This window comes from Oncorhynchus mykiss, chromosome 13, assembly GCF_013265735.2.
Source record: "Oncorhynchus mykiss isolate Arlee chromosome 13, USDA_OmykA_1.1, whole genome shotgun sequence".
NCBI classification, from domain to species: Eukaryota; Metazoa; Chordata; class Actinopteri; order Salmoniformes; family Salmonidae; genus Oncorhynchus; species Oncorhynchus mykiss.
Window position 1 is genome coordinate 24,226,319 of NC_048577.1, and position 25,918 is coordinate 24,252,236.

Genomic DNA, 25,918 nt, shown 5'->3' on the forward strand with positions numbered 1-25,918 from the left:
TTGACTCAAATGTCAATTAGCCTATCAGAAGCTTCTAAAGCCATGACATAATTTTCTGGAATTTTCCAAGCCATTTAAAGGCACTTAGTGCATGTCAACTTCTGACCCACAAATTGTGATACAGTGAATAAGTGAAATAATCTGTCTGTAAACAATTGTTGGGAAATGACTTGTCATGCACAAAGTAGATGTCCTAACCGACTTGCCAAAATTATAGTTAACAAGAAATTAGTGGAGTGGTTGAAAAACGAGTTTTAATGACTCCAACATAAGTGTATGTAAACTTCCGACTTCAACTGTGCATATGTTGATGTATATTCATGCTGTAGCGTCCATTTTATTTGTGTACATATTTTGACACCATCTTGACTGATGCGATTGGCTGACAGACAGCCTCCTCCCTGGCTGTAATGTAATGTAATACTGAGTAAAAGACCAGGGAGAGGGAGTTATTGGACTACAGAAGAATAGATTCAACACTTCTCCACTTGTCTCCAACTCTGGTCTTGGGAGAGCTACTGGGTGTGCAGCCTTTCGTTCCAGCCCTGCAGTAACTCACCTGTATCAGCTAATCGTGGTATAGACTGAAAAACACGATTAGGTGATTAGTTCATTCGGGTGTGCCAGCACGTCCCTTTGTTGGAGAACCCACTATCTTATACCCTTGTGGGGAACCATGAACAACCAGATCAAAGCGGTTTGTCTGTCTCTCGAGCTAAAGTTTAGCAAAACTCTATAGATCGCGATTCCCTGACAGTTAGCCTCGTTGAGTATCCTTTTGAAAGACAAAAGAAAAAGACAAGCATAAGAGAGCACCAATGACACTGTAGTGTGGACAAGGGTCATCATCCATCTCAAAAAGGTGACAAAAATCCCTCCTCTTCCCCTCTTGGCTGTGTTTAGTTTACAAATGGGACTGTTCCCTTCCTCTTAACCCCCTAGGCTGGTGTCTAAATTTAGCAAGGCAAATAAATAACTATATCAAAAGATTATCATCAAAACATCAACTGAATAAAAAGTTACCTAAGGCTTGAGTTCTCCTCCACTGTAATAAACGGTTGAAAAAAAAAAGACGAATTTAGATACTCTATATAAATGCTGCAGCTTATTTTGCCATTTAGGCTTTTAGTTGAAGTCACAACAATAGCAATCAGGGATACATTGTTGCTCATTCCATTTTCCAGACTTTTGCACATAGGAAGTCACACAGACACACACACAACCCTACAGATGAAGTGTCTAAAGCAGAGTTTCCCCATCCAATACTCAAGTACCCCTGACCCATTTTAGATTTGGTTCTGGGTCGAATCCACAATACAGTCAGTCTAATTTGACCAAGCAGTAGAATGTTTTTTTTCCAGGTGTCTCTCCACTGACATTCATTGATATTAGGTTTAATTTGGTTTTTAAAAATCTGTATAGCCAGGGGTAAGCCTGGCCCTAGGTCTAATTGATCTGGGAACAGGCTAGGTCAGGAGTAGGTCTAATTGATCTGGGAACAGGCTAGGTCAGGAGTAGTCAAGGTGCAGAATGAGGAAACACTGGTTAAATGTTTGCCTTTTCTTTTGTTTCATTGGCTGGGAGGGGCAGACGTGATCACAGTTGGGCTGCATCCCACATGGCACTCTATTACCTATATATTGCACTACATTAGACAAGGGCCCATAGGGCTATGATCAAAAGTCGTGCACTTCATAAGCAATAAGGTACCATTAAGGACACACCCTTGACTTAAGTGCCTCTGCTTTACAGGCGGGAACCAGCTTGATCTGTGATTGGTGGTGAGCCATGCGAGGGGAACACAAAGTGAGAGCCCCCCCTCAGAAAACAACGCTCACACTGACCTCACACAAAACACTGGTAAAAATATTCAAGCCTTTAAAACATGAGTGTAAAAATATAAAGTACCTGTTTATATAATATTTATATATGAATATTCATTGTTTTAGTCTTTGTAATGCAAGGACGTGGAAGCCGTAGGCAGGGTACCCCTATAAAAAACAACAAAAGGAAACGTATTTTTTCTTTCTTTCCACCGAGAGAAATTTCCAAATCGAAAAGAATCGGGACAAGCCAATTGTTTTCCCATCTGGAACTTGGCCGAGAGACTCAACAGCGAAAACAAAAACACAAAACAAAAGAATAGCGGGGCCACACTCTTCCGGTCCAGTCCCTTCCATGGGTCTCTGTTCTACTCTCCCTCCTGGCACTCAGCCCACAGCTTTGTGCTTGCCCCCGCAGCAGTGGCAGGCCACCCCGCAGCGGTAGCAGGCGCGCAGGGGGGCATAGCAGCACATGCAGGGGGCCAGCAGCGACAGCCCAACCAGGGCCAGCCAGCGCAGGCAGAAGCGCTCATCGCTGGTGTCGCACGAGCACGGGTCCGAGTAGTCGCCCTCCGGGTCTGACATGCAGTGGTAGAGCAGGCTGTCCGCGCACCACATGAAGCTGACCCGGTGGATGCACGTCTGGATTGGGTCCGGGGCCTCCTGGCACCGCCCGCGCCTGTTCTCCTCGTGGTTGAACATGTCCCGGCAGTAGACGCAGCGCGAGCGCTCGCCGTCTTCCTTCCGCCGCTTGCCCTTGAGCTGGAGGGTGCGGGGCTGGGCTGTGACCACCGCCCTGTGTCCCCCGATAAGGCCGCCCCCACCAAGTCGGTCCACGCAGCCTATCTTGGGGTCCCTTGCATGCTGGTGGGGATCAAGGCCCAGGGGGTAAGGGTAGGTGTAGTCGTGCTTAGGCGGCTCGCTCTTGGCGAAGTGCACGTAGGCGTCGGCGTCCTCGGGGTGCTGGATGAGCTTGTCGCGCGTGGCGGTGGCGTGCCGGTAGTCCTCGTACCCAGTCAGCCAGGTCCGCTCGCGAGGGTTGATGCGCACGATCTCCTCCTCCTCCACCTGGAAGCTGACGTGGCGTGGGAACATGGGAACCGACTGTAGACATGAAGGAGAGCAAAAAAAGATGAGAACTACACAGACCAGTCTATAAAACTACAAAACTAACATCAGACATCTAAACATGTCTTCCAACAAGCAGGTAACTTGAAATACCCAACTTGAAATACATCACACTAGCACCATAGTTTAGGCTTCAAGAACACTCATTCCCTCTGTCCCGCCAACCTACCCATTGTAATAAAGAATATAGCCGCAACCCCCTAGTTCCAACACATTATTTATTTTTTTCAACTAACAAAGTTTTGGTGACCCACCTTCGCCACTGTCGTCCCCCAGCCACCCACCTGATCCAGGAAGTAGTGGTCCGAGGGTCTGTGCTGGTCGTAGAAGTGGCCCAGGATGCAGTGGTGGCGGCGCGGCTCGCAGAAGCTGGGCGGGGCCAGGGTCTGCAGCTGCAGGGGCTCCTTCTTCTGGGAGTGGGAGGAGTTGGACGAGCTGTCGGTGGCATTCTGAGAGACAAGACCAAACCGAACATGAGTCAGGACAGGGTCCTGTTCATTAGGGCAAGCAACAGACATTTTGCATGTCTTATTGGACAGCTTTAGATCGCCCCTCCCGTTTGCCCAATTTCTTCCGCTTGATGTCTAATGAACATGACCCACGACTACACAAGGAATATCCGGCCAAGCTTCACAATAGAAAACATGCTTTCTGGAACATTGTGTTTGGTTACGCTTAGCGATGTAATGAACGATACCACTAATTTTGGAGATGGGGAGATAACGACACCCTCGATTGGGCACGAGAACCCGTGCGGGAGGCAGACTCCCATTGGCCCTTTACACAAAGACCAACAAACCGACCTGCACATGCTCAGTTGGCCATTGCTAAGGTAAAAGTGTGTCATGGCTCAGTCTAAATCTCTCTACTTCTGTATGCAATTAACCAACAACCCCCCACACTTCCCAAGAACAAAAGAGTGGTAAAAAATGGTCTTGAAGACTCCCCCTTTTTTAATATGGAGTGTAGGTTAAATTAATTCCAGCTCGGAGAGTTACGACTTACAGCCCCTTTAGCATCGAGCAAGACCAGAAGTGTGGTCGATTGCGTCACCAGTTGAGGCCGGCACGAGGCACCTCTTTCATGTGGGGGGGACATGCTTTTGAGCTAACTCGGTTCCCTCGTTCGCCTCACCGCAACACTGCGTGCCAGAGGACCACTAGACTGCGGTAATCAGACGAGGGAATCAGGCCACGGCATATGATCTCAAAATGAGAGCACCACCTCTCTCGTACACTCTCATTCACTTTGGACGGTTTCTGGTTTCTTAGTTCCAAGTTTATAGGACAGACAGACTCTCTTGCTATAGAGGGCTTTCGGCGAGCCCCGGCCAAAGCTAAAAGTGGTATCCCTTCCCCGGGCGATGCCAAGAGCTTGGTTAAGGTTGAGAAAGGTTCTTTAGGAGGCGAACCGGGGCCCGTCTGATGGAGATGATTACAAACACAGACCCTGTTCAGATATTTACTCCGACAGCGGGGCTTTCGAGGGGAAAAAAATTATAGAGGGAGAAAGAAATGCTCTAGAGCACTAATAGCGCAAGACCTTTGGAATGTGAAAGGGCTAAATTGCCCATGTTCATCACAAAAGCCACGGAAGTCCACCAGGCGTGTTGCTTGGGGAGAGATGTGAGAGGCTGATTTTCATCATCTCTTGGTTTGGGCGTGAATGGAGGTGAATAAAGATGGGAGATTAAGGCAAGGGGCTGCATCTGGTGGGGGGGGGGGGGGGGCTTTGATGTATTTACAGAGTAACAAACGCACAAGCCAGCTTCTAGCCACTGTGCCCTAGAGCACAGGAAAAGTCAAATGGTAGGAGCTGTGTGTGTGTTGTGCTAAGTGTAATTACTGTGGGGCAGGTTGGGGGATGTGTGCGACAGGGTCTACTTGTGAGTGTGTTTGTGTGTGCGCGCATTTGTAAGTGTGTGTTCCTGTGCTTGGAATGATTTCTGTGGTTGGGGAGGGGTGTATTTGTGGCTGAGCTAATTATCAATTTAGCCTCCAGACCAGACACAGGAATGGAACTCGCGGCAGCTGGCGATTCTAAAACTACCCTCGGCCTCATCGACACTACAGAGTGGACAGTCTACTCACCAGCAGCCCATTCAAAAAGACCCTGATGTCCAAAAGGGTAAGACTACACACACACACACACAGTGTGAGAAGTTTGAGCCTCCTGCACCCTTGTTAAACATCCCCCCACAAGCCCCAACGGGACACATTCCAACAGTCTGTCCAAATCTCACCAGTCACACCAGACCTTCCAAAAAGAGGAGGAAGTATTGCATCATCCCAGGGAGTGTCTTATTTACTCTTGACTAATATTGTTCTAGCGCCTGGAGGGGGTAAAGGTCATTTGTCATTGTCCTCTCTCCTCCATCTGTGCCCGGACTTCAGTTCCCTCAGGCTTTTCAAAAAAGACAGATCCTATCGAATACAATGTGACCTTCCCCCTCCTTCAGGCTAGCTCTCTGGGCCACAGGGGAATGAGGCTAGATTCCAAAATAAAAATTTAAAAAACAGGGGGGCTGCAACCGAGGCGAATTGAAGCGTTCCCTTGAGCGGGCCTGCTTTTTCTAAGTAGGGCCAGCTATGTAAACAGGGAGGCAGTGACGGATTACTGACGGGCCCTCTTCCCTCCGACTGGACATCCTGTGGAAACGACACGCTAGGCCCTTTTCCGCTTTGATGCCATCGGAAGGGAGAAGGAGGAAAAAAGGAAGAGAAAGAGGGTTAAGCGAGTGTAAGGACCTGGACTTCCCATCACCATCAGATTTAGGATAAAGGCTAGGTACGCCAGACAAGAGGAAAGCAAATTAGTTACAATGGACGGATTCATTAGCCTAGGTTGCTATTATTAACGTTGAGGGAATAAAGTTGTGTAGCAGTGAAGGGCCATCTCAGTTTATTTTAGTAGTAGTGTAGTACTTAACCATTTCTTAGTTGTGTTCTTAAGTGGCGTCTTTTCTCTTGAGCTTGGTAGTATTGTCAGCATCACTTTTGAGCATGTTTAGTAATGTGTTAGCATGTCTGCTAGCGTAAAGGGACACTGCGAGATTTCTAGATTTAGGTCATCTTTCTACTTACCCAGAGTAAGACGAGCTCATTGAAAACCATGTTTTATGTCTCTGTGTGCCGTTTGGAGAAGATTCAAGTTAGCATATCGTTAGCTTAGAGCAATTTCTGGAAGTCTCCCGGGTACAGTAGCCAGCGCCGATCAAAAGCAGGGAAATAGATCTTCCAACTATTCCAAAACGTATAGTCTTACAAAGCTAAACATAGCACATGTGTTACTTTGACTGATCTTCTATCCACGTCGTTCTCTTTCCCGTCGTCACAAAGATCTATAGCGATCGCAAAATTTTATCGGTCTCAATGGCGCTCACAGGCACCACAATGGTAATCATACAATGTTCTGATATCTATACATCTCTATGTGACAACGGGGGACAGAGAAGTGGATAGAATCACGTTTCTTATGATTATCAGTAAAATAATAAAATGTATAAAATATTGTTTACTATGTATAGATTTTTGTAAGACTAAAATGACCAACCACCCAGCTTTGGTTCAGTTGTAAAAGTCTATTTCCATGCTTTTGAGAGGAGCTGGCTACTGTAATGGGAGACTTCCAGGAATGGCGAAGGTGTATAAAAGATCGATGCACTTACCACAAATGCCTTGTTGACCAAGTTTGCTCTGTGTTAGGCCTACTTTTTTTTGTATCGTCAGAAGCACAGTATACATGATCCCAATTTAAGCTCCAAGACACTAGCAATATCAAAAACTTGAAAAAAGTTCACAGTGCCGATTTATTGACACATTGAACCATGTTGCTTACCGTAGTTTAAAAGCTCCACGGGTAGTGTTAAAAACCATGACGTCATATCGGAATTCCGACATCTTTATGCACCTTCGACTTTGCCCTAAACTAACGATGTGCTTACGTCAATAATCTCCAAAATGCACGCAGTGACTTTGGGTAAGTAGAAAAAACCCAAATCTCAACATTTCAGTGACCCTTTAAGTGTGAGTGTGTCTGCTTGATAAATAAGTAACATATTAAGCATGTCCGCTAGGCTAGCTAACAGTGTGTAGTCAGAGTACAGTGGTAGTAAAGGGTTAGCATGTCTGCTAGGATAGCTAACTGCGTGTAGGCTGGGTACATTACAGTGGGTCAGGCAGCAGCTAGCAGCAGTTGGGATGGAGGCTGCCAGGCAGAGGCCTCCACTGCAGATGACTCATGTACAATCTCCTCTCCCTGGAAATTAGGGCTATTCAAAACCCTGTGATATAACAGCAACACACACTGCAGTTATAGCTGTGCAGGAATGTATGCCTTACTGGACTGATGCTTTTGATGCCTTGTGTGAGGTTTTCATGTTATTCATGCCAGGAACGGAACTGGCATTCAGGGCAGTGATCTAGTGAACTACCGGAGGTGGCCACATTCTAGAAATGTTTTGACTGTTTGAGTATTCGCATGATTTCTTTTCAGTACTTGTATGGAAATAAAAATCAATTTTTAAGAACACAATGCACGGGGAAAAATGTTTTGCGCATTTATCTACAGTGCATTCGGAAAGTATTCATTATGGGGTATTGTGTGTAGATTGATAAGCGGGGAAAAAAACTAACATTTTAATCCATTTTAGAATACGGCTGTAACGTAACAAAATGTGGAAAACTCAAAGGGGTCTGAATACTTTCTGAACGCACTGTATTGTTAGATTCTGTAAGTACTTTATGTGCTCATCCCATTGATATCAAATTATTAGAGATACACAAGTTGTTTTTGAAATAGGTCACTGGAATTATTTCTACGGCCACCAAGCCTCTTGCGAGTAATGGACATATGGGCGGGTATTCCAACAATCTTTTTTATAGTTGCCTAGGTTTTTAACTTGAAACCATTTGTATATAATCCTTTATGTACCTCCGTGATTAATTATGATTGATTGTGCACAAAGGTGAATTGAATTGTTTCCGCACCCACCATGTGTCATGTGCGTAATGGTCATGTGATGTAAAATGGGTATATTTTGGGAAGTGAGCACTCCGTTTGTTAGTTTGAACTGACGAAGATCCATTTCAGATTGAAGCGTTGTCAATAAAGCAGTGAATTGGGAGCTTGAAGAGTGTGCGAGCTTTCTTGTTCTTTTAACCTTTATTTAAATAGACAAGTCTGTTAAGAACCGATTGTAAATAACAATGACGGCCTACCCCGGCCAAACCCTAACGATGATGGGCCAATTGTGCGCCACCCTGGGACTCCCAATCACGGTCTGTTGTGATACAGCCTGGAATCGAACCAGGGTCTGTAGGTGACGCCTCTAGCACTGATATGCAGTGCCTTAGACCGCTGCGCCACTCGGGAGCCCTTAAAGAGATCTTAAATAGATGGAAGTGGCCCATCTTGTCTAATGTGTCAAAGCTGGTAGCTTGGGAACCTGAACTATGCTAGCCACATGCCGTTTCACAGCTTCTACACTTGAGTAAATTAGCATGTTTAACCAGCTCGAGCATTCGCAATGAAGTTATTTAGACGTTTGCTTCGTAACGTGCTCTTTCAACATGCCCAATTGCTGGCTAACAAAAACATCCATCTGCAGAAATCCACAACGGAGGCAAGTCAAAACACAGCTGAAGGAAGAATCAGTGTGCGCACACGCACAGCAACTCCCTCTTCCAAGAAGGCTGGCCAAAAACCCCCAGCTCTCTCCAGACTGTTCAACATGAGAGAGAGAAACACAAGGCGTTCCCTTCTCTCAGTCCTCCCCTCCTTCCCCCTCCCCTGGTGTTAAATCACAGAGGCAGTTTGCTAGGAAGCAGCTGCTAATGACAGTTTTAGAGGAGGGGGAGTGGGGGGGGCAGGAAGAGACCTCGCGACCCCCGCCTGCTGCACCTTATCTCCTGTGACGGCGACAAACCAAAATGCCAAGCGGCGGCGGAGTCTGGTCAAAACACTACAGGATACCTACCCCTCCTTCCTTCCTTCCTCCCCCCCCCCCACCCGCCTGTTAATATCACACCAGCCATCTCTTACTCAAAAACAAAGGGCCATCTCTTCCCGAAATGGGCCAAATAAAAATAGCTGCCTTCCCCGCTTTTGGGGGAAATGTTCACACGTACTTCCAAAAATAAAAAGGACTATAAGTGAAGGCGAGAGAAAAGTCCGACCAAGCACAGACTAGAGGTGATCTTGCAGACGGAAACAATATGGAGTCCAACATGCAAGTGGACAGCCATGACCATAGATGGGAACCATACCATCTAGTCTCCATTGATATGAAGCCCAGAGTTTTGGGTGGGACTAAAATCCTGACCCTAACCAAAAAAGACAAACTTGGATTCTCTCAAGTGTTCATAATGTCCCTGAACTTGCTGGTGTTTAAAACTACAATAGAGGAACTCACAGTGAAAACATCGTCGTCACCCAACTCGGCCTCGTTCTGGATGGTCGAAGAAGAGGTGGTAGATCCTGGAAAACAAAGATGGCAGAACGAGCCAATAGTCAGTAACCTGCAGCGCAGGAGGCTGAAAAACTTCAGCTGGACTGCCACATCCCCATAGGATCAAACATCTTCCTTTTCTTACTATGATGATCTGAACGCATTTGATAAGTTAAACCAACATGGTGGTTACCAATCCACCTCTTCCACCTATCAGTGGCTATTAAAAGATGTATACCATTCAAGAGCATTGAAACACAGCCCTCATAGTCCTCGCCTTCCTCTCCCGTACCTTCCGTCAGATCCTCCATGGCTTTCCTGACCCCACGGTCGAAGGCGCGTGCGTCGGCCGGGCTCTGGAACGTCAAGCCACACTTCTTGTTGTCCACTTTCCAGTGGTGAAATGTGGGCGTGGCCTTGGTGTACACCAGATCCTTCTTCAGGAAGCATTCCAAAATCACCTGGCAGGAGGCACACGTTTGAATGGACTATAAACTAAACCATGCTCCTAACAAAGTATGATCAAACTACAATCCTCTTTACATCAAGCCCACACTGATTCTACTACCTGAATTATCTATAAAAGGAACAAAGAGCAACAGAGAAAAAAAGCTGAGGACCGATATCTGACAAACACATTTGGGTGACATGAACATTCCCGAAAAAACGTTAACTGGTGAAGGATTTAAAAGGATTTAAGGATTTAAAGGATTTGTGAATACATTCTAAAATGTGTGTGACAGAATCGACCCTCGTCTGCCCTGGACGGGATTCGATCCCACTTTACCAACGACACTTCTTACTTCGGAAGCTAGTGAGCTAATTGTTACTGTAACAACTCAGGATTTGGGTCTGAGTGCTAGCTGGGTCTTCACCTGTTTGTCTTTGAGGCGCTCGCCGTGGATAAGGAAGCTGCTTCGGCCCAGCAGCTCGGCCGACAGCACCTTGCACACGCCCACACGGCTGAGGCACCCACCGTCCTGGGCCAGCCAACCGCCACTCGAGTCGTCCCGGGTCATGACCACCGCTTTGACACGCACAATGTAGCTGTCACTGTATGGTTGCCAGAGGGAGAAAGTTGGGGTCAGTCAGTTAGCATGGGAAAGAGGGACAGTGAAATTGTAGAGCAGGTGCTCACACATACACACACAACCGTTCAAAAGTTTGGGGTCACTTAGAAATGTCTTTGTTTTTGAAAGAAAAGCATAAATGTTTGTCCAGTAAAATAACATCAAATTGATCAGAAATACAGTGTAGACATTGTTAATGTTGTAAATGACTACTGTAGCTGGAAACGGCTGATTTTTTAAAATGGAATATCTACATAGGCGTACGAGGCCCATTATCAGAAACCATCTCTCCTGTGTTCAAATGGCAGTTTGTGTTCGCTAATCCAGGTTTATAATTTAAAAAAAGGCTAACTTATAAAGGATAATTAGAAAACCCTTTTGCAATTATGTTAGCACAGCTGAAAACTGTTGTTCTGATTAAAGAAGCAATAAAACTGGCCTTCTTTAGACTAGTTGAGTATCTGGAGCATCAGCATTTTATGGGTTCGATTACAGGCTCAAAATGGCCAGAAACAAAGAACTTTCTTCCGAAACTCGTCAGTCTATTCTTGTTCTGCAAAATGAAGGCTATTCCATGCGAGAAATTGCCAAGAAACTGAAGTTCTCATACAACGCTGTGTACTACTCCCTTCACAGAACAGCGCAAACTGGCACTAACCAGAATAAAAAGAGGAGTGGGAGGCCCCGGTGCACAACTGAGCAAGAGGACAAGTACATTGGAGTGTCTAGTTTGAGAAACAGATGCCTCACAAGTCCTCAACTGGCAGCTTCATTAAATAGTACCGGCAAAACACCGGTCTCAACATCAACAGTGAAGAGGCGACCCCGGAAGTTCTTCTGTTCAGTCTCTGTTCTTTTGCCCATCTTAATATTTTATTTTTATTGGCCAGTCTGAGATATGGCTTTTGCTTTGCAACTCTGACTAGAAGGCCGGTTTTATTGCTTCTTTAATCAGCACAACAGATTTCAGCTGTGCTAACATAATTGCAAAAGGGTTTTCTAATGATCAATTAGCCTTTTAAAATTATAAACTTGGATTAGCTAACACAGTGTGCCATTGGAACACAGGAGTGATGGTTGTTGATAAATGGGCCTCCGTACGCCTATGGAGATATTCCATTAAAAGATCATCTGCCGTTTCCAGCTACAGTCATTTACAATATTAACAATGTCTACACTGTATTTCTGATCAATTTGATGTCATTTTACTGGACAATTGTTTTTGCTTTTCTTTCAAAACAAGGACATTTCTAAGTGTCCCCAAACTTTTGAACAGTACACACACACACACACACTTAGGTTAGAGTCATTAAAACTTGTTTTTTAACCACTCCACCAATTTCTTGTTAACAAACTATAGTTTTGGCAAGTCGGTTAGGACATCTACTTTGTGCATGACAAGTCATTTTTCCAACAATTGTTTACAGACAGATTATTTCACTGTATCACAATTCCAGAGGGCCAGAAGTTTACATACACTAAGTTGGCTGTGCCTTTTTAAACAGCTTGGAAAATTACAGAAAATGTCATGGCTTTAGAAGCTTCTGATTGACTCAAATGATGTCAATTAGCCTATTGGAGGTGTACCTGTGGATGTATTTCAAGGCCTACCTTCCAACTCAGTGCCTCTCTGATGACATCATGGGAAAATCAAAAGAAATCAGCCAAGACCTTAGAAAGAAAATGGTAGACTTCCACAAGTCTGGTTCATCCTTGGGAGCAATTTCCAAATGCCTGAAGGTACCACGTTCATCTGTACAAACAATAGTACGCGAGTATAAACACCATGGGACCATGCAGCCGTCATACCGCTCAGAAAGAAGACGCGTTCTGTCTCCTAGAGATGAAAGTACTTTGGTGTTAAAAGTGCAAATTAATCCCAGAACAGCAACAAAGGACCTTGTGAAGATGCTGGAGTAAACAGGTACAAAAGTATCCAATCCACAGTAAAACGGCAGGTAGCCTAGTGGTTAGAGCATTGGACTTGTAACCGAAAGGTTGCAAGATTGAATCCCCGAGCTGACAAGGTAAAAATCTGTTGTTCTGTCCCTAAACAAGGCAGTTAACCCACTGTTCCTAGGCAGTCATTGAAAATAAGTTAACTGATTTGCCTAGTTAAATAAAGGTAAAAAAATAAATAAAAAAAATAATAAAAAAACGGGTCCTATATCGACATAACCTGAAAGGCCACTCAGCATGAAGCCACTGCTCCAAAACCGCCATTAAAAAAGCCAGACTACGGTTTGCAACTGCACATGGGGACAAAGATAGTACTTTTTGGAGAAATGTCCTCTGGTCTGATGACCCTTTGGCCATAATGACCATCGTTATGTTAGGAGGAAAAAGGGGGAGGCTTGCAAGCCGAAGAACACCATCTCAACCATGAAGCATGGGGGTGGCAGCAGCATGTATTGGGGGTGCTTTGCTGTAGGAGGGACTGGTGCACTTCACAAAATAGATGGCTTCATGAGAAAGGAAAATGATGTGGATATATTGAAGCAACATCAGTCAGGAAGTTAAAGCTTGGTCACAAATGGTTCTTCCAAATGGACAATGACCCCAAGCATACTTCCAAAGTTGTGACAAAATGGCTTACGGACAACAAAGTCAAGGTATTGGAGTGGCCATCACAAAGCCCTGACCTCAATCCTATAGAAAATTTGTGGGCAGAACTGAAAAGGCGTGTGTGCGAGCAAGGAGGGGTACAAACCTGACTCAGTTACACCAGCTCTGCCGGGAGGAATGGGTCAGAATTCACCCAACGTATTGTGAGAAGCTTGTGGAAGGCTACCCAAAACATTTGACCGAAGTTAAACAATTTAAAAAAACAATGCTACCAAATACTAATTGAGTGTATGTAAACTTCTGACCCACTGGGAATGTGATGAAAGAAATAAAAGCTGAAATAAATCACTACTATTATTCTGACATTTCATATTCTTATAATAAAGTGGTAATCCTACCTGACCTAAAACATTTTTATGAGGATTTAATGTCAGGAATTGTGAAAAACTGAGTTTAAATGTATTTGGCTAAGGTGTATGTAAACTTCCGACTTCAACTGGACATATACACACACACACACACACACACACACACACACACACACACACACACACACACACACACACACACACACACACACACAGTACCAGTCAAAGGTTTGGACACACCTATTTGGACTATTTTCTACATTGTACATTCTACATTTGAAGACATCAAAAATATGAAATAACATGGAATCACGTAGTAACAAAAAAGTGTTATACAAATCTAAATATATTTTAGATTCTTTAAAGTAGCCACCCTTTGCCTTGATGACAGCTTTGCACTCTTGGCATTCTCTCAACCAGCTTCATGAGGAATGCTTTTCCTTCACTCTGCGGTCCAACTCATCCCAAAACATCTCAATTGGGTTGAGGTCGGGTGATAGTGGAGGCCAGGTCATCTGATACAGCACTCCATCACTCTCCTTGGTCAAATAGCCCTTACGCAGCCTGGATGTGTGTTATACACTGAATATACTACATTGAACAAAAATATAAACGCAGCATGTAAAGTGTTGGTCCCATGTTTCATGAGCTGAAATAAAAGATCCTAGAAATGTTAGTTATGCACAAAAAGCTTATTTCTCTCAAATGTTGTGCACAAATTGGTTTACATCCCTGTTAGTGAGCATTATCCTTTGCCAAGATAATCCATCCACCTGACAAGTGTGGCATATGAAGCTGATTAAACAGCATGATCATTACACAGGTGGACCTTGTGCTGGGGGAAATAAAAGACCACTAAAATGTGCCGTTTTGTCACATAACAATAGCACAGATATCTCAAGCTGAGAGAGCGTGCAATTGGCAGGAATGCCCACCAAAGCTGATTCATTGAATATTAATTTCTCTACCATTAGCCAAAGTTGTTTTAGAAAATTTGGCAGTACATCCAACCGGCCTCACAACCACAGACCATGTGTAACCAAGCCAGACCAGGACCTCCACACTCTGCTTCTTCACCTGCGGGATCATTTGTGTCCAGCCACCCAGACAGCTGATGAAACTGAGGAGTATTTATCTGTAATAAAGCCCTTTGTGGGGAAAAAAAGAATCTGACATGCCTGGTGCCCAAGTGGGTGGGTCTATGCCCTCCCAGGCCCCCCCATGGCTGCGCCCCTGCCCATTAACGTAAAATCCATAGATTAGGGCCTAATGAATTTTTTTCAATTGACTAATTTCCTTATATGAACTGTAACTCACTAAAATAGTTATAATTGTTGCATTTATGTTTTTGAACAAAAATATAAATACAACCATTTCAAAATGTTTACTGAGTTGCAGTTCATATAAATAAATCAGTCAACTGAAATAAATTCATTAGGCCCTAATCTATGGATTTCACATGACTGCATCTGTTAACAGATACTGCACCTTAGAAAAAAGTAGGGGTGTGGATCAGAAAACCAGTCAGTATTTGGTGTGACCACTATTTGCCTCACGCAGCGAGACACATCTACTTCGCATAGAGTTGATCAGGCTGTTGTGGCCTGTGGAATGTTGTCGCGCTCCTCTTCAATGGCTGTGCGAAGTTGCTGAATATTGGCGTGAACTGGAACACGCTATCGTACGCGTCGATCCAGAGCATCCCAAACATGCTCAATGGGTGACATGTCTGGTGACTATGCAGGACATGGAATAACTGGGACATTTTTAGCTTCCAGGACTTGTGTAAAGATAATTGCAACATGGGGCCGTGGATTATCACGCTGAAACATGAGGTGACACGAGGTCACAATCGTGGACCTGCTTTGCAGTGCAAACACAACAAAACTACTGATACAAATGAAACCTACATATTTGTATACAGCCACAGGACGAAACCCCTTTTTCGTGAACAACCCCCCCCCCCCCCCCCCCCTGAAAATTATGAGTCACGCGTACATCTGCGCTGTGAAATTGGTCCGCGAACGTACTCTGCATCACCCCCCCACCTTCTGCCATATTTGAACAGACACAAACTATCACCAATTAAACACAGCTATTAAGAAGAACTCCCATTAGCAGTGGTATGGCTTTGCATGACATAGTATTTCAAATGATATCACCAAGCTGCTGAAAAAGGGTACCAAATATCAGCTATTCAAGCAGCTGCCCCGAAACCAGATATGAAAAACGCAGATTTACAAAAAGTCATGGCCATCGAAATCTCCATTGATTCTCAACCTGTCACCTCCCTAATCGCACCCTCACACTACTCCTCATGCACGTTTACATTTGTCTTTCTAGTCATCACAGCCTCTCAAAGGGATACTGAGGCAAGCCTAGTCCTGTAAGAATCAGTGTTGCTATACCATGGGTACAGCACAATTGTGCGCATGACACTACCTCAGATCAAGCTATTTGGCGATATATTGGGCAGGAATTTTACACCCATAGCAGTTGAAAGATGTCTATGTGCCCATGGGTTTTAATATGGTAAACTTACTGTCCATCTGGCATTTGAAGAGAGCATGGGTGATAGTACACCTCCACTAACACTCCCACACATACACCCTCAGACAAGCTAGGCCCAACTCAGACATGTACCTACCATGCCAAGACGCATGAGAAATGCACACCAGAGATATAAGGACACCTAACTAGAAGCGAAAATGCAAAAGGGTTACAAATGAATTAAAATCAACAGCAATCCATATATATACACATATATATCATCCCAGAGAAATACACCAGTGCTTATGAATTGGGTGTATGTGACACTAGATACGGTAAATTCTTTGTCAAATACTGAGGGACAGGCAGTTTTGATATCATATGAGGGATGATGACTCCACAGCCCGCCCACCCCCAGAGCACGATAAGCTCGGGTTTTGTTGACACCCCTGGAATGCAGCGGCCATAATAGTACATACTAAAGAGGGGAGTAATTCCTCTCCCTCTGCAGAGGTCACCCCTCTCTCCCACATCTTCTCTGTCACACACACACGCCATATGATTATCCCAGATACCCTGGCGGCACTTACAAACACAATGAATATTTATTGAGTTTTGACCAATAACCTGGGAAAAAGGAAGAGAATGTCTGAATAAAGCTCGTCTTTGCAAACAAGGCAGACGATCCGTCTCCCTGAGATCCATGAACATGGAGCCCACATGGATGATTCATAACAATCTCGCAGAGTGCCAACGAATGTACTCACCTATGATTACACATCTAAAGCCCTGAGAGCACAAGCCAGAGAGAGCCCCGGGTGTTTACGGAAACACCAAATCTCCTCTGTAAAAAGGTGGCAGCATTGCTTCGCTCATCTAACCTATTCTGCCACAGCCAAAACAAAACCGTATCCTAACCAAGCAGTAGTCACGAGCAGCAGCCCCTCCAGCAACAGCCACCCAGAATATGAGCGAGGAGGAGAACACTGCAGAGTAGACACAGAAAGACATGGCTAGCAGAAACCAGGGAAGCAGCAGAAATACAAAACCCGGGCGGCTTGCCTTTTGTTATCGGACATCTCTCCTACACCCCGCGGCCACGGTCACAAATTCCTCGTGGTCTCCATCGGTAGACGGTCGCGGTGTGCGAAACGACGCAACATCCCAATCACCAGTCTGACCATGGTGGAAGCAGCAGCGGCCGTGCCTAATTTCCAGGCTGTTTGCTCAAAAGTGCTTCCCCATGTACCGTATGATTCAGTCTCCTTGACAAGCAGATGGCGCTTGTGTGTGTGTGTGTGCGAGAGACAGAGGGAGCGAGAGAGTGGAGTGTGTGTGTGTTGAGCATGAGTCATCGCCCGGCAGCCATTCCGCATTTGCCGGCAGTGGCACACAGCACACTCCATCCTCATCCGTCAAGGAGGGGTGAGGGGAGAAACATGGCCTAAGTCCACCACTACCTAAACACACATGAGGAGTGGGCTTATTCTCACACACAGGATCCTCACTGAGCACTAAAGGAATTTGAAGCAACTGAAAAACAGAGAGCAAAGAGCATGTACATTCCATGGCTCTTGCTAGCAAGCAGGTCAGAAGAATGTGGGTTGAATATTACTCAGCTCTGACTGGACTTCTATCAGGAGTGTTTGCCCGGTGTCCTAACTTTGTCAGGCTCATAACAGGAGGTTAAAAGGTTTACAATGTACAAACCCAACCCACGGGTAGGTGTGAAAGACCCGGGGTGATGTCATCCATGGCTCAGAATAGAGGAACATAGGTGATCGATAGTCCCCTTTCTTTCCTCTCCCTATCCTTTTTCCCTCTCTGGCAGCTCCCATCCAGGACAGCTCATCGGTTTCCCCTCCAAGCTCTTGTTTCTCTATCACAGGCCATCATAAACGGCCCAAGCATATCTAGTGATGAGGATTTTGTACAAGGTGCCAGCCGGTAACGAAGTTAACGTCATGGGATACTTTCCTTGAGTTTGAGGTGTGGAGAAGAGGCTGTTCTGTTACTTGATGAACCAGACAAAGCAAAGCAGCGCAGAAATGGGTCCATCGAGGCTCAGAGGTTCATAGACAACTGTACATGAAATAGGTCGATTTTTGATTGGGATAAACGATTCCAACAAACAAGTAGGGTTAAGGCCTAAATATTCATATTCTAGCCCAAAATAGGCCAGTCCCACCAGAACTGAAACCAATGGAGTTATTGTATGCTAATGGTGGGATCTTCTCTTTACTCTCCATTAGAGGTCGGCCGATTAATTAGGGCCGATTTCAAGTTCATATAACAATCAGAAATCTGTATTTTTGGGCGCCATTTTTTTTTTATACCTTTATTTAACTAGGCAAGTCAGTTAAGAACACATTCTTATTTTCAATGACGGCCTAGGAAGCATCTTCACAAGGTCCTTTGCTGTTGTTCTGGGATTGATTTGCACTTTTCGCACCAAAGTACGTTCATCTCTAGGAGACAGAACGTGTCTCTTTCCTGAGTGGTGTGACGGCGGTGTGGTCCCATGGTGTTTATACTTGCGTACGATTGTTTGTACAGATGAACATGGTACCTTCAGGCATTTGAAAATTGCTCCCAATGATGAACCAGACTTGTGGAGGTCTACAAATTTGTTTCTGAGGTCTTGGATGATTTCTTTTGATTTTCCCATGATGTCAAGCAAAGAGGCACTGAGTTTGAAGGTAGGCCTTGAAATACATCCACAGGTACACCTCCAATAGGCTAACTGACATAATTTGAGTCAATCAGAAGCTTCTAAAGCCATGACATTTTCTGGAATTTTCCTGTCAACTTAGTGTATGTAAACTTCTGACCCACTGGAATTGTGATACAGTGAAATGTAAATGAAATCATTTGTAAACAATTGTTGGAAAAATTACTTGTGTCATGCACAAAGTAGATGTCCTTAACCGACTTGCCAAAACTATAGTTTGTTAACAAATTAGTGGAGTGGTTGAAAAACTAGTTTTAATGACTCCAACCGAAGTGTATGTAAACATCTGACTGATATATATAAAAAATGTGGATTGGGCATAAGGTAGGTGAACTCTATAATAAAACTCAGTGGTCATCTTTTTTCTTAATATAAATACGTATGCATGCATGACTCCACGTCGACTGTTCGCCTCCTCCAATATCTACACCACAGTTTCGCCCCTTTACTATACAACATCCCTCTCCCTAGACATCTCCAATTAGTATAGCACGCTCTAGTATTTACGGGACCTTGATATGGAAGGTATACTAAATTCAGAATGAAGATGTCATAGTATGGCTGGCAGCTGAAATTGGATAGAAAATGAGAGGCATGTCATCTGTGGCTAACAGACCACATGCCTGGTGGGTGGCACTGCAGACAGAGATCAGCAACACACTTGATTAATATACTCCAGACACACAACACCACTACTACTACTACAGGAAAGGAGATACTTCTTTACTAGAAGATTCCGTGTGTGTTATTTCAGTTGATGTCTTTGCTATTATTCTAGAATGTAGAAAATAGTTTTAGAAAATAAAGGAAAAACCCTTGAATAAGTAGGTGTCCAAACGTGTGACTGGTACTGTAGTTTAACAGCACTTTTCATTTTGCATACCGAAAGGTATTTGCGTACAGAAATGTAATTGTTACCTAAACAGCTGTTCCCTAACCACACTGTCAAACCTACTGCCAAAATAAACAAAGAAAATAAAACAAACTGACACACAGGGATAAAAAAAAAATAATTAAACTCAAATTGTTCCAACCTCTGCACCCTTTCGCTGATAAGAAAAGGATGTGATACGGCCTTCCTAATCTTACCTCATCTGCCTTTAACCCCCAAAACACACACAATCGCATAAAATCCAATAATCTATTAGCGAAGAAGCCTGTTGGTAGTGTTGATTGGTCCTCAATGGGGCATCAAGACTGAGTATGTTCGTGACAATGTTCTACTGGATAAGTTATTGTCTTGAAGTTGTAGACTACACTTCTAAAAGAAGCTTTGAGTTTTTTTGTGTGTGATTTTTTTTTGGGGACAGTCTTTTCAAACCTCTATTGGGGCAAATGTACTGTACATTGGGATGGGAATAACTAGGAATATAACTAGTTCTTTACTACAGTAAACTGAACTGCCTGTTACCTGCCCAAAACTAATATCTGCTAAACTAGTCATGTCAAACCGTTCACGTGGGGCCTTGCCATTGACGCTGCTAAAGCGAACTTTGCGCCAAAGTCCCACCGGCTGGATGTACAGGTTCAGCCATTCCAGCACACTGTTGCCTCAGGTGGTCCACTGACACCGGGGAAAACTAATGCAAACTCCACACATGCTTATGACATCACCCCCATACAAAATGGTCAAGATCTCAGTTCCCCTATCAGCGGAGAGATGGAGCAGATGGTGTTTTCACTTGGTCACTGCCAAACACTGAGAATGAGTTCCCTCGCCATCACAAAGAGAGTGACTATGCTCTTTAACCAAGTCAACCAAACCGGGGGGAAAAGGAAAAGGGCACTCTGTGACCTTGGTGCAGCGCTTTCACATGAGCTCCCCCGTCAACAGATATCCAAAACGCGAGCAGGTCGATAGAGGCAGAATGTGGACATGTGCGATGCCACTATTGAACTGAAGTAAAGAAAATCCATCTTCCATTAGTCATGTCACATGGCCTGTAGCCCAAATGGCAAACATGGAGAATGACTTCCCAATCACTCAGAAAAAAGCCCAACAGTTTTTGTAGTGTAGAGGTTGGCCACCTTTGAGTCCCTCAAAGTTTGGGACAGTTTAAGTCAGGATCAAGACCTTAGAATGAAAGAGACAGTCTACAAGTAAAGCACATGAATGAAGTACAGTATTATTCATGTAATAACAAGCTTTGTATCATTGGTGATAGACAATAAGCCTATGGGCAATGAGGCATCTTTTTAGTTGACGTTCAAAACAACCTTTCGGTAGGGGGGAAAATGACAACAGCAACAATTTGGCTCCAATAGTTTCATCTCTGCCGTTGTTGAGCTGAACTCTGCCGGCCCAGCTCATGGAGGGGGAGGGTTGATATGAACTCGATCCAGGGCAGTAATGGGGCTGGGAAGCTGGGGACAGTTGTGTTGACCTTTCCTCAATGTCATTTTCTCCCCTCGGTGGCATTATTGACAGCTCAGAAATTGTTGGTTCTGTGGCGTCATTACTGTGATCAATAGCCAACCAAACCTCCGGAAACGGGGGGGGGGGGGGGGGGGGGGGGGGCGGCATGCAAGGCAACGCCTCACAAATTTGCTGTCTAGAATAGTACAGCTGAGTTTTATTGCACTTAGACCAATAAAACTGGACCACATTTAGCCATTTGGATAGATATAATAAAACAGTCTTAACAGTTGTGTACTGTATGTAGCTGGAATTTGCAGGAACACTGTTGTGTAACTACTCTGGCCTGTTGCTCGAGGGTTTTAAAACCTGTGATATCATTAGAGAACTTGAGCATCCCACGTATCCTTTTGTGCACACATGAAATGTTGCCAAGGCCACTTTGTTCCAACATTCCCACCATTCAATCATGTTCAATTGCTTAAGAAATGTCAACGCCAATGGTTATGGATTGAAGTAACCTGCTTCTTTTAGCACTTTCAGCTTGGGTAAATATTTCCCAAGCTCAAACTATTCGATTTCCCTTTACATTACCATCCGAGTCATGTGTTTACCTATAGGTGTGTGTGAGTGTACCAGAAATCATTGTAAAAAAAGATAACCCATGACCTGAAGGTGTAGGCTATTGCCAAATCTCTACACGCAAGACAAAGGACATAAAGCTATGAGCAACAGAACCTTTATTGCCAAACCTCCAAGGTGTACTCTACACCCAGAAACATATGCCTTATAGAACGTGTAGGCCAGTTGTGGTGAGTGCCATTTAATATTAGGGATGACCATTGTATCATTTGTTGGGCTAACATGTTGGCTAGACATCAAAAAGACATTACAGAAGACCGAAATGCAAAAAATGTCCCACTTTTTCTGAATTCACCCTGGCCTACAGCATGGATGAGTGTCATTCATATTCCATTCGCCCAGCTCAGTGTAACAGGTTTTGGCTACTACACGATAATCGAAATTGCCCTATACCCATCATGAGGTTGCAACAACCTAGCCTACAAATGAAAGTTTATATCGTAGGCGCACCGGTCGAGAGACAATTGGAGTAATCAAAGTGACTGACACATTCAATACCGCCTTGCACATGCTTGCCTGCAACTAGCTGATCTTATCACCCACAGTTCACTTTCATAGCAGCCACACACAGAATCATCACTTAATTCCTTCGATCTACGCTACTCCTCGCTCCTTTCCCCTTCGCTTGTGGAATTCAGTGCACAACAGAACAGATGCCTGTGACCAGGCACAATAAACCTCTAACAAGCCGTAACTTCTAACCGCTACACAGCCTACATCGCTGTCACCATATTAACATTATAGTCAACAAACTAGAACTAACATGTTAGTAAACCCAAAATGCAATCCATGGTGTACAATCAAACAGTAGTGTATAGCAAGCAGTTGGTGGGCCACAGTGGCAATAAATGAATTAAACCAAAAGCGCATCTTGACTTGGAAGAGTTGAAGTGTTGGAAAGCTTAAGCCACCTCTGAGTCATGTTGTTGAGAAGGCTAAATTTGCTACATTAGCTAAGTAAGTGAAAGGTAAACTAAGAAGAAGAAAAAATACAACAAGTATACATATGGTTAGGGTTAATGTATAAGTATATGGAAGAGTGAGAACCATGAGCCTCCTATGTTTTGTATTGAAGTCAATGTACTCAGAGGTGGACAGAAAATAGCTGTCCTCTGGCTACCCCAAGGTGCTGCCCTAGAGGGTGCTGTTGAGGCTACTGCAGACCATTGCAAACAGTGCATTTTAATCGGTTATTTGGTAGGGATGGGTGTGAGTAATTTGAGTACAGGAACGGACATCCTAACTATCTTTAACCAGAGATCACGTTTTTCAAATACTGGAAAAACATTTGGTCGAAACTCTCATCTTTGAAGACAATGTTAATTTGCTTCAACTCGTGTTCAATTTGTACATATGCATTTGCGGGGCAAACAAAAATGAAACCAAGTGGGTCCCGTGTGGTTCAGTTGGTAGAGCATGGCGCTTGCAATGCTAGGGTTATCGGTTCGATTCCCAAAGGGGACGAGTATGAAAAAGTATGTAGGCCTATTAACTACGGTAAGTCGCTCTGGATAAGAGCGTCTGCTAAATGACTATAATGTCAAATGTATGTATCAAACCGTTCTTCTCCCCAAATGTCCTTTCCCACAGTGTCTCACTCAATTGCGTTCCGACCACTCCCTCTACACATGCTAAGTGCCACACACAACCTCCCGCTCGGCCTTCTGAAACAAATGCCTATAAAAATGTATCTAACTGATGGGATACACAAGCTACGTTCCTTGCCAAATAACAACAGTTTTATCAAAAATTAAAAATGGACTGGTTGACTGAAGTAAAGAAATGTGTTCCAACAACAAGCTGTAGTTTTGGAATAATTGCACCCAGTCTAATTTCCGCTCAGGCTACTAGTTACCACAGCCACAAAGTCAAGATGGTCTATATTGTAAAAATGTATGAAAACTAAAACTTTTGGACATAATTTAAGATTAGGCATAAGGTTAGGGTTAAGGGTTAGGTTTAAATCTGATATTAAGAAGAGAAATTGTACAAATAGGCAGGGTTTATGACTATGGCCACACTACTTTGCAAACTCTAGTGCCGTTTAGAATTGGTTAGCCCGTGCTATAATTGGTTAGCCTATGCCCTAAGCATAGACAGGTTCCACACTGAAAATATGCAAAACATTAGTTTGATAAATAGAAATGGCATATTTTCTTGAGAATCATTAAGCCTAGGCCAACTACATTGAATGCACGTATATCGAAAAGACAGATTTTGGTTTGTAACCCTAAAAAAATGGTATTTCAACTCACCAAATTGAGCCTGGTAAAAAAGAATCACTCTGATAATAATTGTTCCAGACTTGGAGATGTACATCACTTCACACTATTCTGTTCTATTTTATTCTGTTCTATTAAATAATGTTTTTTTTACTATAATTTAGGTGTATCTTGACTGTGGTAACGGCTTGGGAAATAAAAGAGAGTCTTAGGTGCAATTCTATATATTTTTTAAACAACGCTATGGCATAGGATAGGATTCTACAAGCAAATGCCACTGCTGAGGTTACTAACTTTTTGAAGATTGTGTCCCACAATATAATATAACCAGGTGAAATTACCGTTTCAATGAATTCTTATAAAACTGCACTTTTTTAAAAAAAATTGGCGACTGGATTATTTTAGCTATTAGGATTTGTTATTTGTAATGGTTATGATAAATGATGTATCGTTGGCATATAGATAAATGCGCACATACATTTTTCCAGTTGGAATGGACTTTACATGAGAAAATGGCTCGTGTGAAAATGGGTTTCCCAGTAGAAATAGAGAGAAATTAAACAATCTGTGCATTAGAAAGAATTCCGATGTATTATTATTGCAGCAGAACTTATGAATAATAGCCTAACGTAATGTACAAGGTCCTTATAATAAAATCAAAAAGCTTTAGGGCGGAAATGTGGTAACTGCAGTAAAATGCGATGTAATCATTAGACTGAATCAACAGGATTAACTTTCCAACTAGACATTCATTTTTGATCCTACTTAGAAAATGATTAAATATTCGCGTAGACTCTGCCAACGCAGAGCGCACCCCCTCGGCCTTTGCGGTCGGTATTTTTATGAATGAAGGACAGTATGCAAATGAGAGCGATTCCGAAAAGAAATGGCGGATATGGCATATCAGTCCTCCACAAAGAAAGACTTTCTAGCCAACAGCGTCACAATGCAAAAGAAAGCTACTTTTCCGTGACCGTGCACCCGGACCATTTTACATAGCGGTCAACATACAAAGTTGTTATACGTCTGCCGTGTTATTGGCATGGCAAATGGTAACATGATGTGCAGTTTTGAAACTTTTCACTGTAAACCCTTTACAAAATGTTTCTGATCCAACCCCCCCCCCCCCCCCCCTCTCTTCTCCCTCGTTCGAGACTGAAGTCGTTCAGGAGGGCGAGGGGGGCTAACCATCCCGCTCCTCTGCCCACTAACGTTACATTGTAACAAAGCATTTTCAACTTTGGGGAAAAACTTCAGGTCCACCACTCTCATTATGCATAACATGGGTATAATTAGAGAACGTATCACATGCAAAATAAGAATTAAGGCTACTTTTGTCAAGTAGCTAATGTTATAGGCTACTCACTCGTCTGGGTGTGTTTCCTCGGTCATTTTTTTTCGTTTCACCTACAATAATATCCCACCCGAGGGTACATTGTGTGGTGTCTTCATTTTGTCTTGCCCTTCTCGTCCAACACCTCGATCACACACCCGTAACAGTAGCAGCCTAGTTTTCCGAGTGTTTTTTTTCTGTTTGTTTGCGTTATTTCTTGCTTCTCTTCTTCGTCTCTCAGCGCTTCACTACAATTATTCGAGTGCATCCACGAGAGTGTAAATCCCTTTGGAATACCTCCACCGATTTAATCCCGTCGCGCCCCATGCTGAAATGCGGTAATTGAAATCGTGCGTTGATGTCGGTGAGGATGGCCCCGTACGAGCCCCATCTCTGGTTACTCCATGTTGGATTCTGTCGGTAGAAGCCAACGCCGCCGACACTGGAAGTGGAGGAGGAGGGGGGGGCTTGCGGAAGTGATGACGTCAGACCCGAAGGACTGCAGACCGTATAGGATTTTTTGGGATGTCCAAAAGCCAACAGTGGACTAATTGGCTATATCAAACTATGATGTATGAGTTTCCCTATTTCTACTGTTCCACACAATAAGGTCACTCTCAGGACATTGCATTTACATCACAGTTTGGACTGTACTTTATCATAGGTGCGTCCTAGTTACATTTATAAATAGTGCTGGTTGGTATGTTATGAAGATTTGTATACAGGGTTAATGATACCTAAT

The 25,918-nt window shown here is 43.8% G+C and overlaps 1 protein-coding gene across 4 annotated transcripts; it reads right to left on the bottom strand.

The window, feature by feature from the left end:
* Window positions 1-244: 244 nt before the first annotated feature.
* spred2a (sprouty related EVH1 domain containing 2a) lies at window positions 245-25,625 on the bottom strand. Of its 4 annotated transcripts, none has more exons than XM_021557310.2 (6): window positions 25,210-25,625; window positions 10,275-10,452; window positions 9,638-9,860; window positions 9,364-9,428; window positions 3,206-3,400; window positions 245-2,927 (listed from the first exon to the last, which is right to left on the bottom strand). In XM_021557310.2, the coding sequence occupies exons 1-6, from the start codon at window positions 25,233-25,235 to the stop codon at window positions 2,211-2,213; spliced, it is 1,404 nt and encodes a 467-aa protein (XP_021412985.2). In that variant the 5' UTR covers window positions 25,236-25,625; the 3' UTR covers window positions 245-2,210. The 4 variants fall into 4 exon arrangements, with proteins under 4 accessions (XP_021412985.2, XP_021412986.2, XP_021412987.2 ...); XM_021557311.2 differs by having other exon boundaries at window positions 3,236-3,400; window positions 25,210-25,624; XM_021557312.2 differs by having other exon boundaries at window positions 9,692-9,860; window positions 25,210-25,623.
* Window positions 25,626-25,918: the final 293 nt, after the last annotated feature.

Bases quoted from the DNA above. Each gene is read 5' to 3' on its own strand.
- spred2a (XM_021557310.2), bottom strand. From the start codon at position 25,235: ATGACCGAGGAAACACACCCAGACGA. The intron at 10,453-25,209 runs GTGAGTAGCCTA...GCAACCATACAG, and splicing joins GAGGAAACACACCCAGACGA to TGACAGCTACATTGTGCGTG. The intron at 2,928-3,205 runs GTGGGTCACCAA...TCATGTCTACAG, and splicing joins GGGGGACGACAGTGGCGAAG to TCGGTTCCCATGTTCCCACG.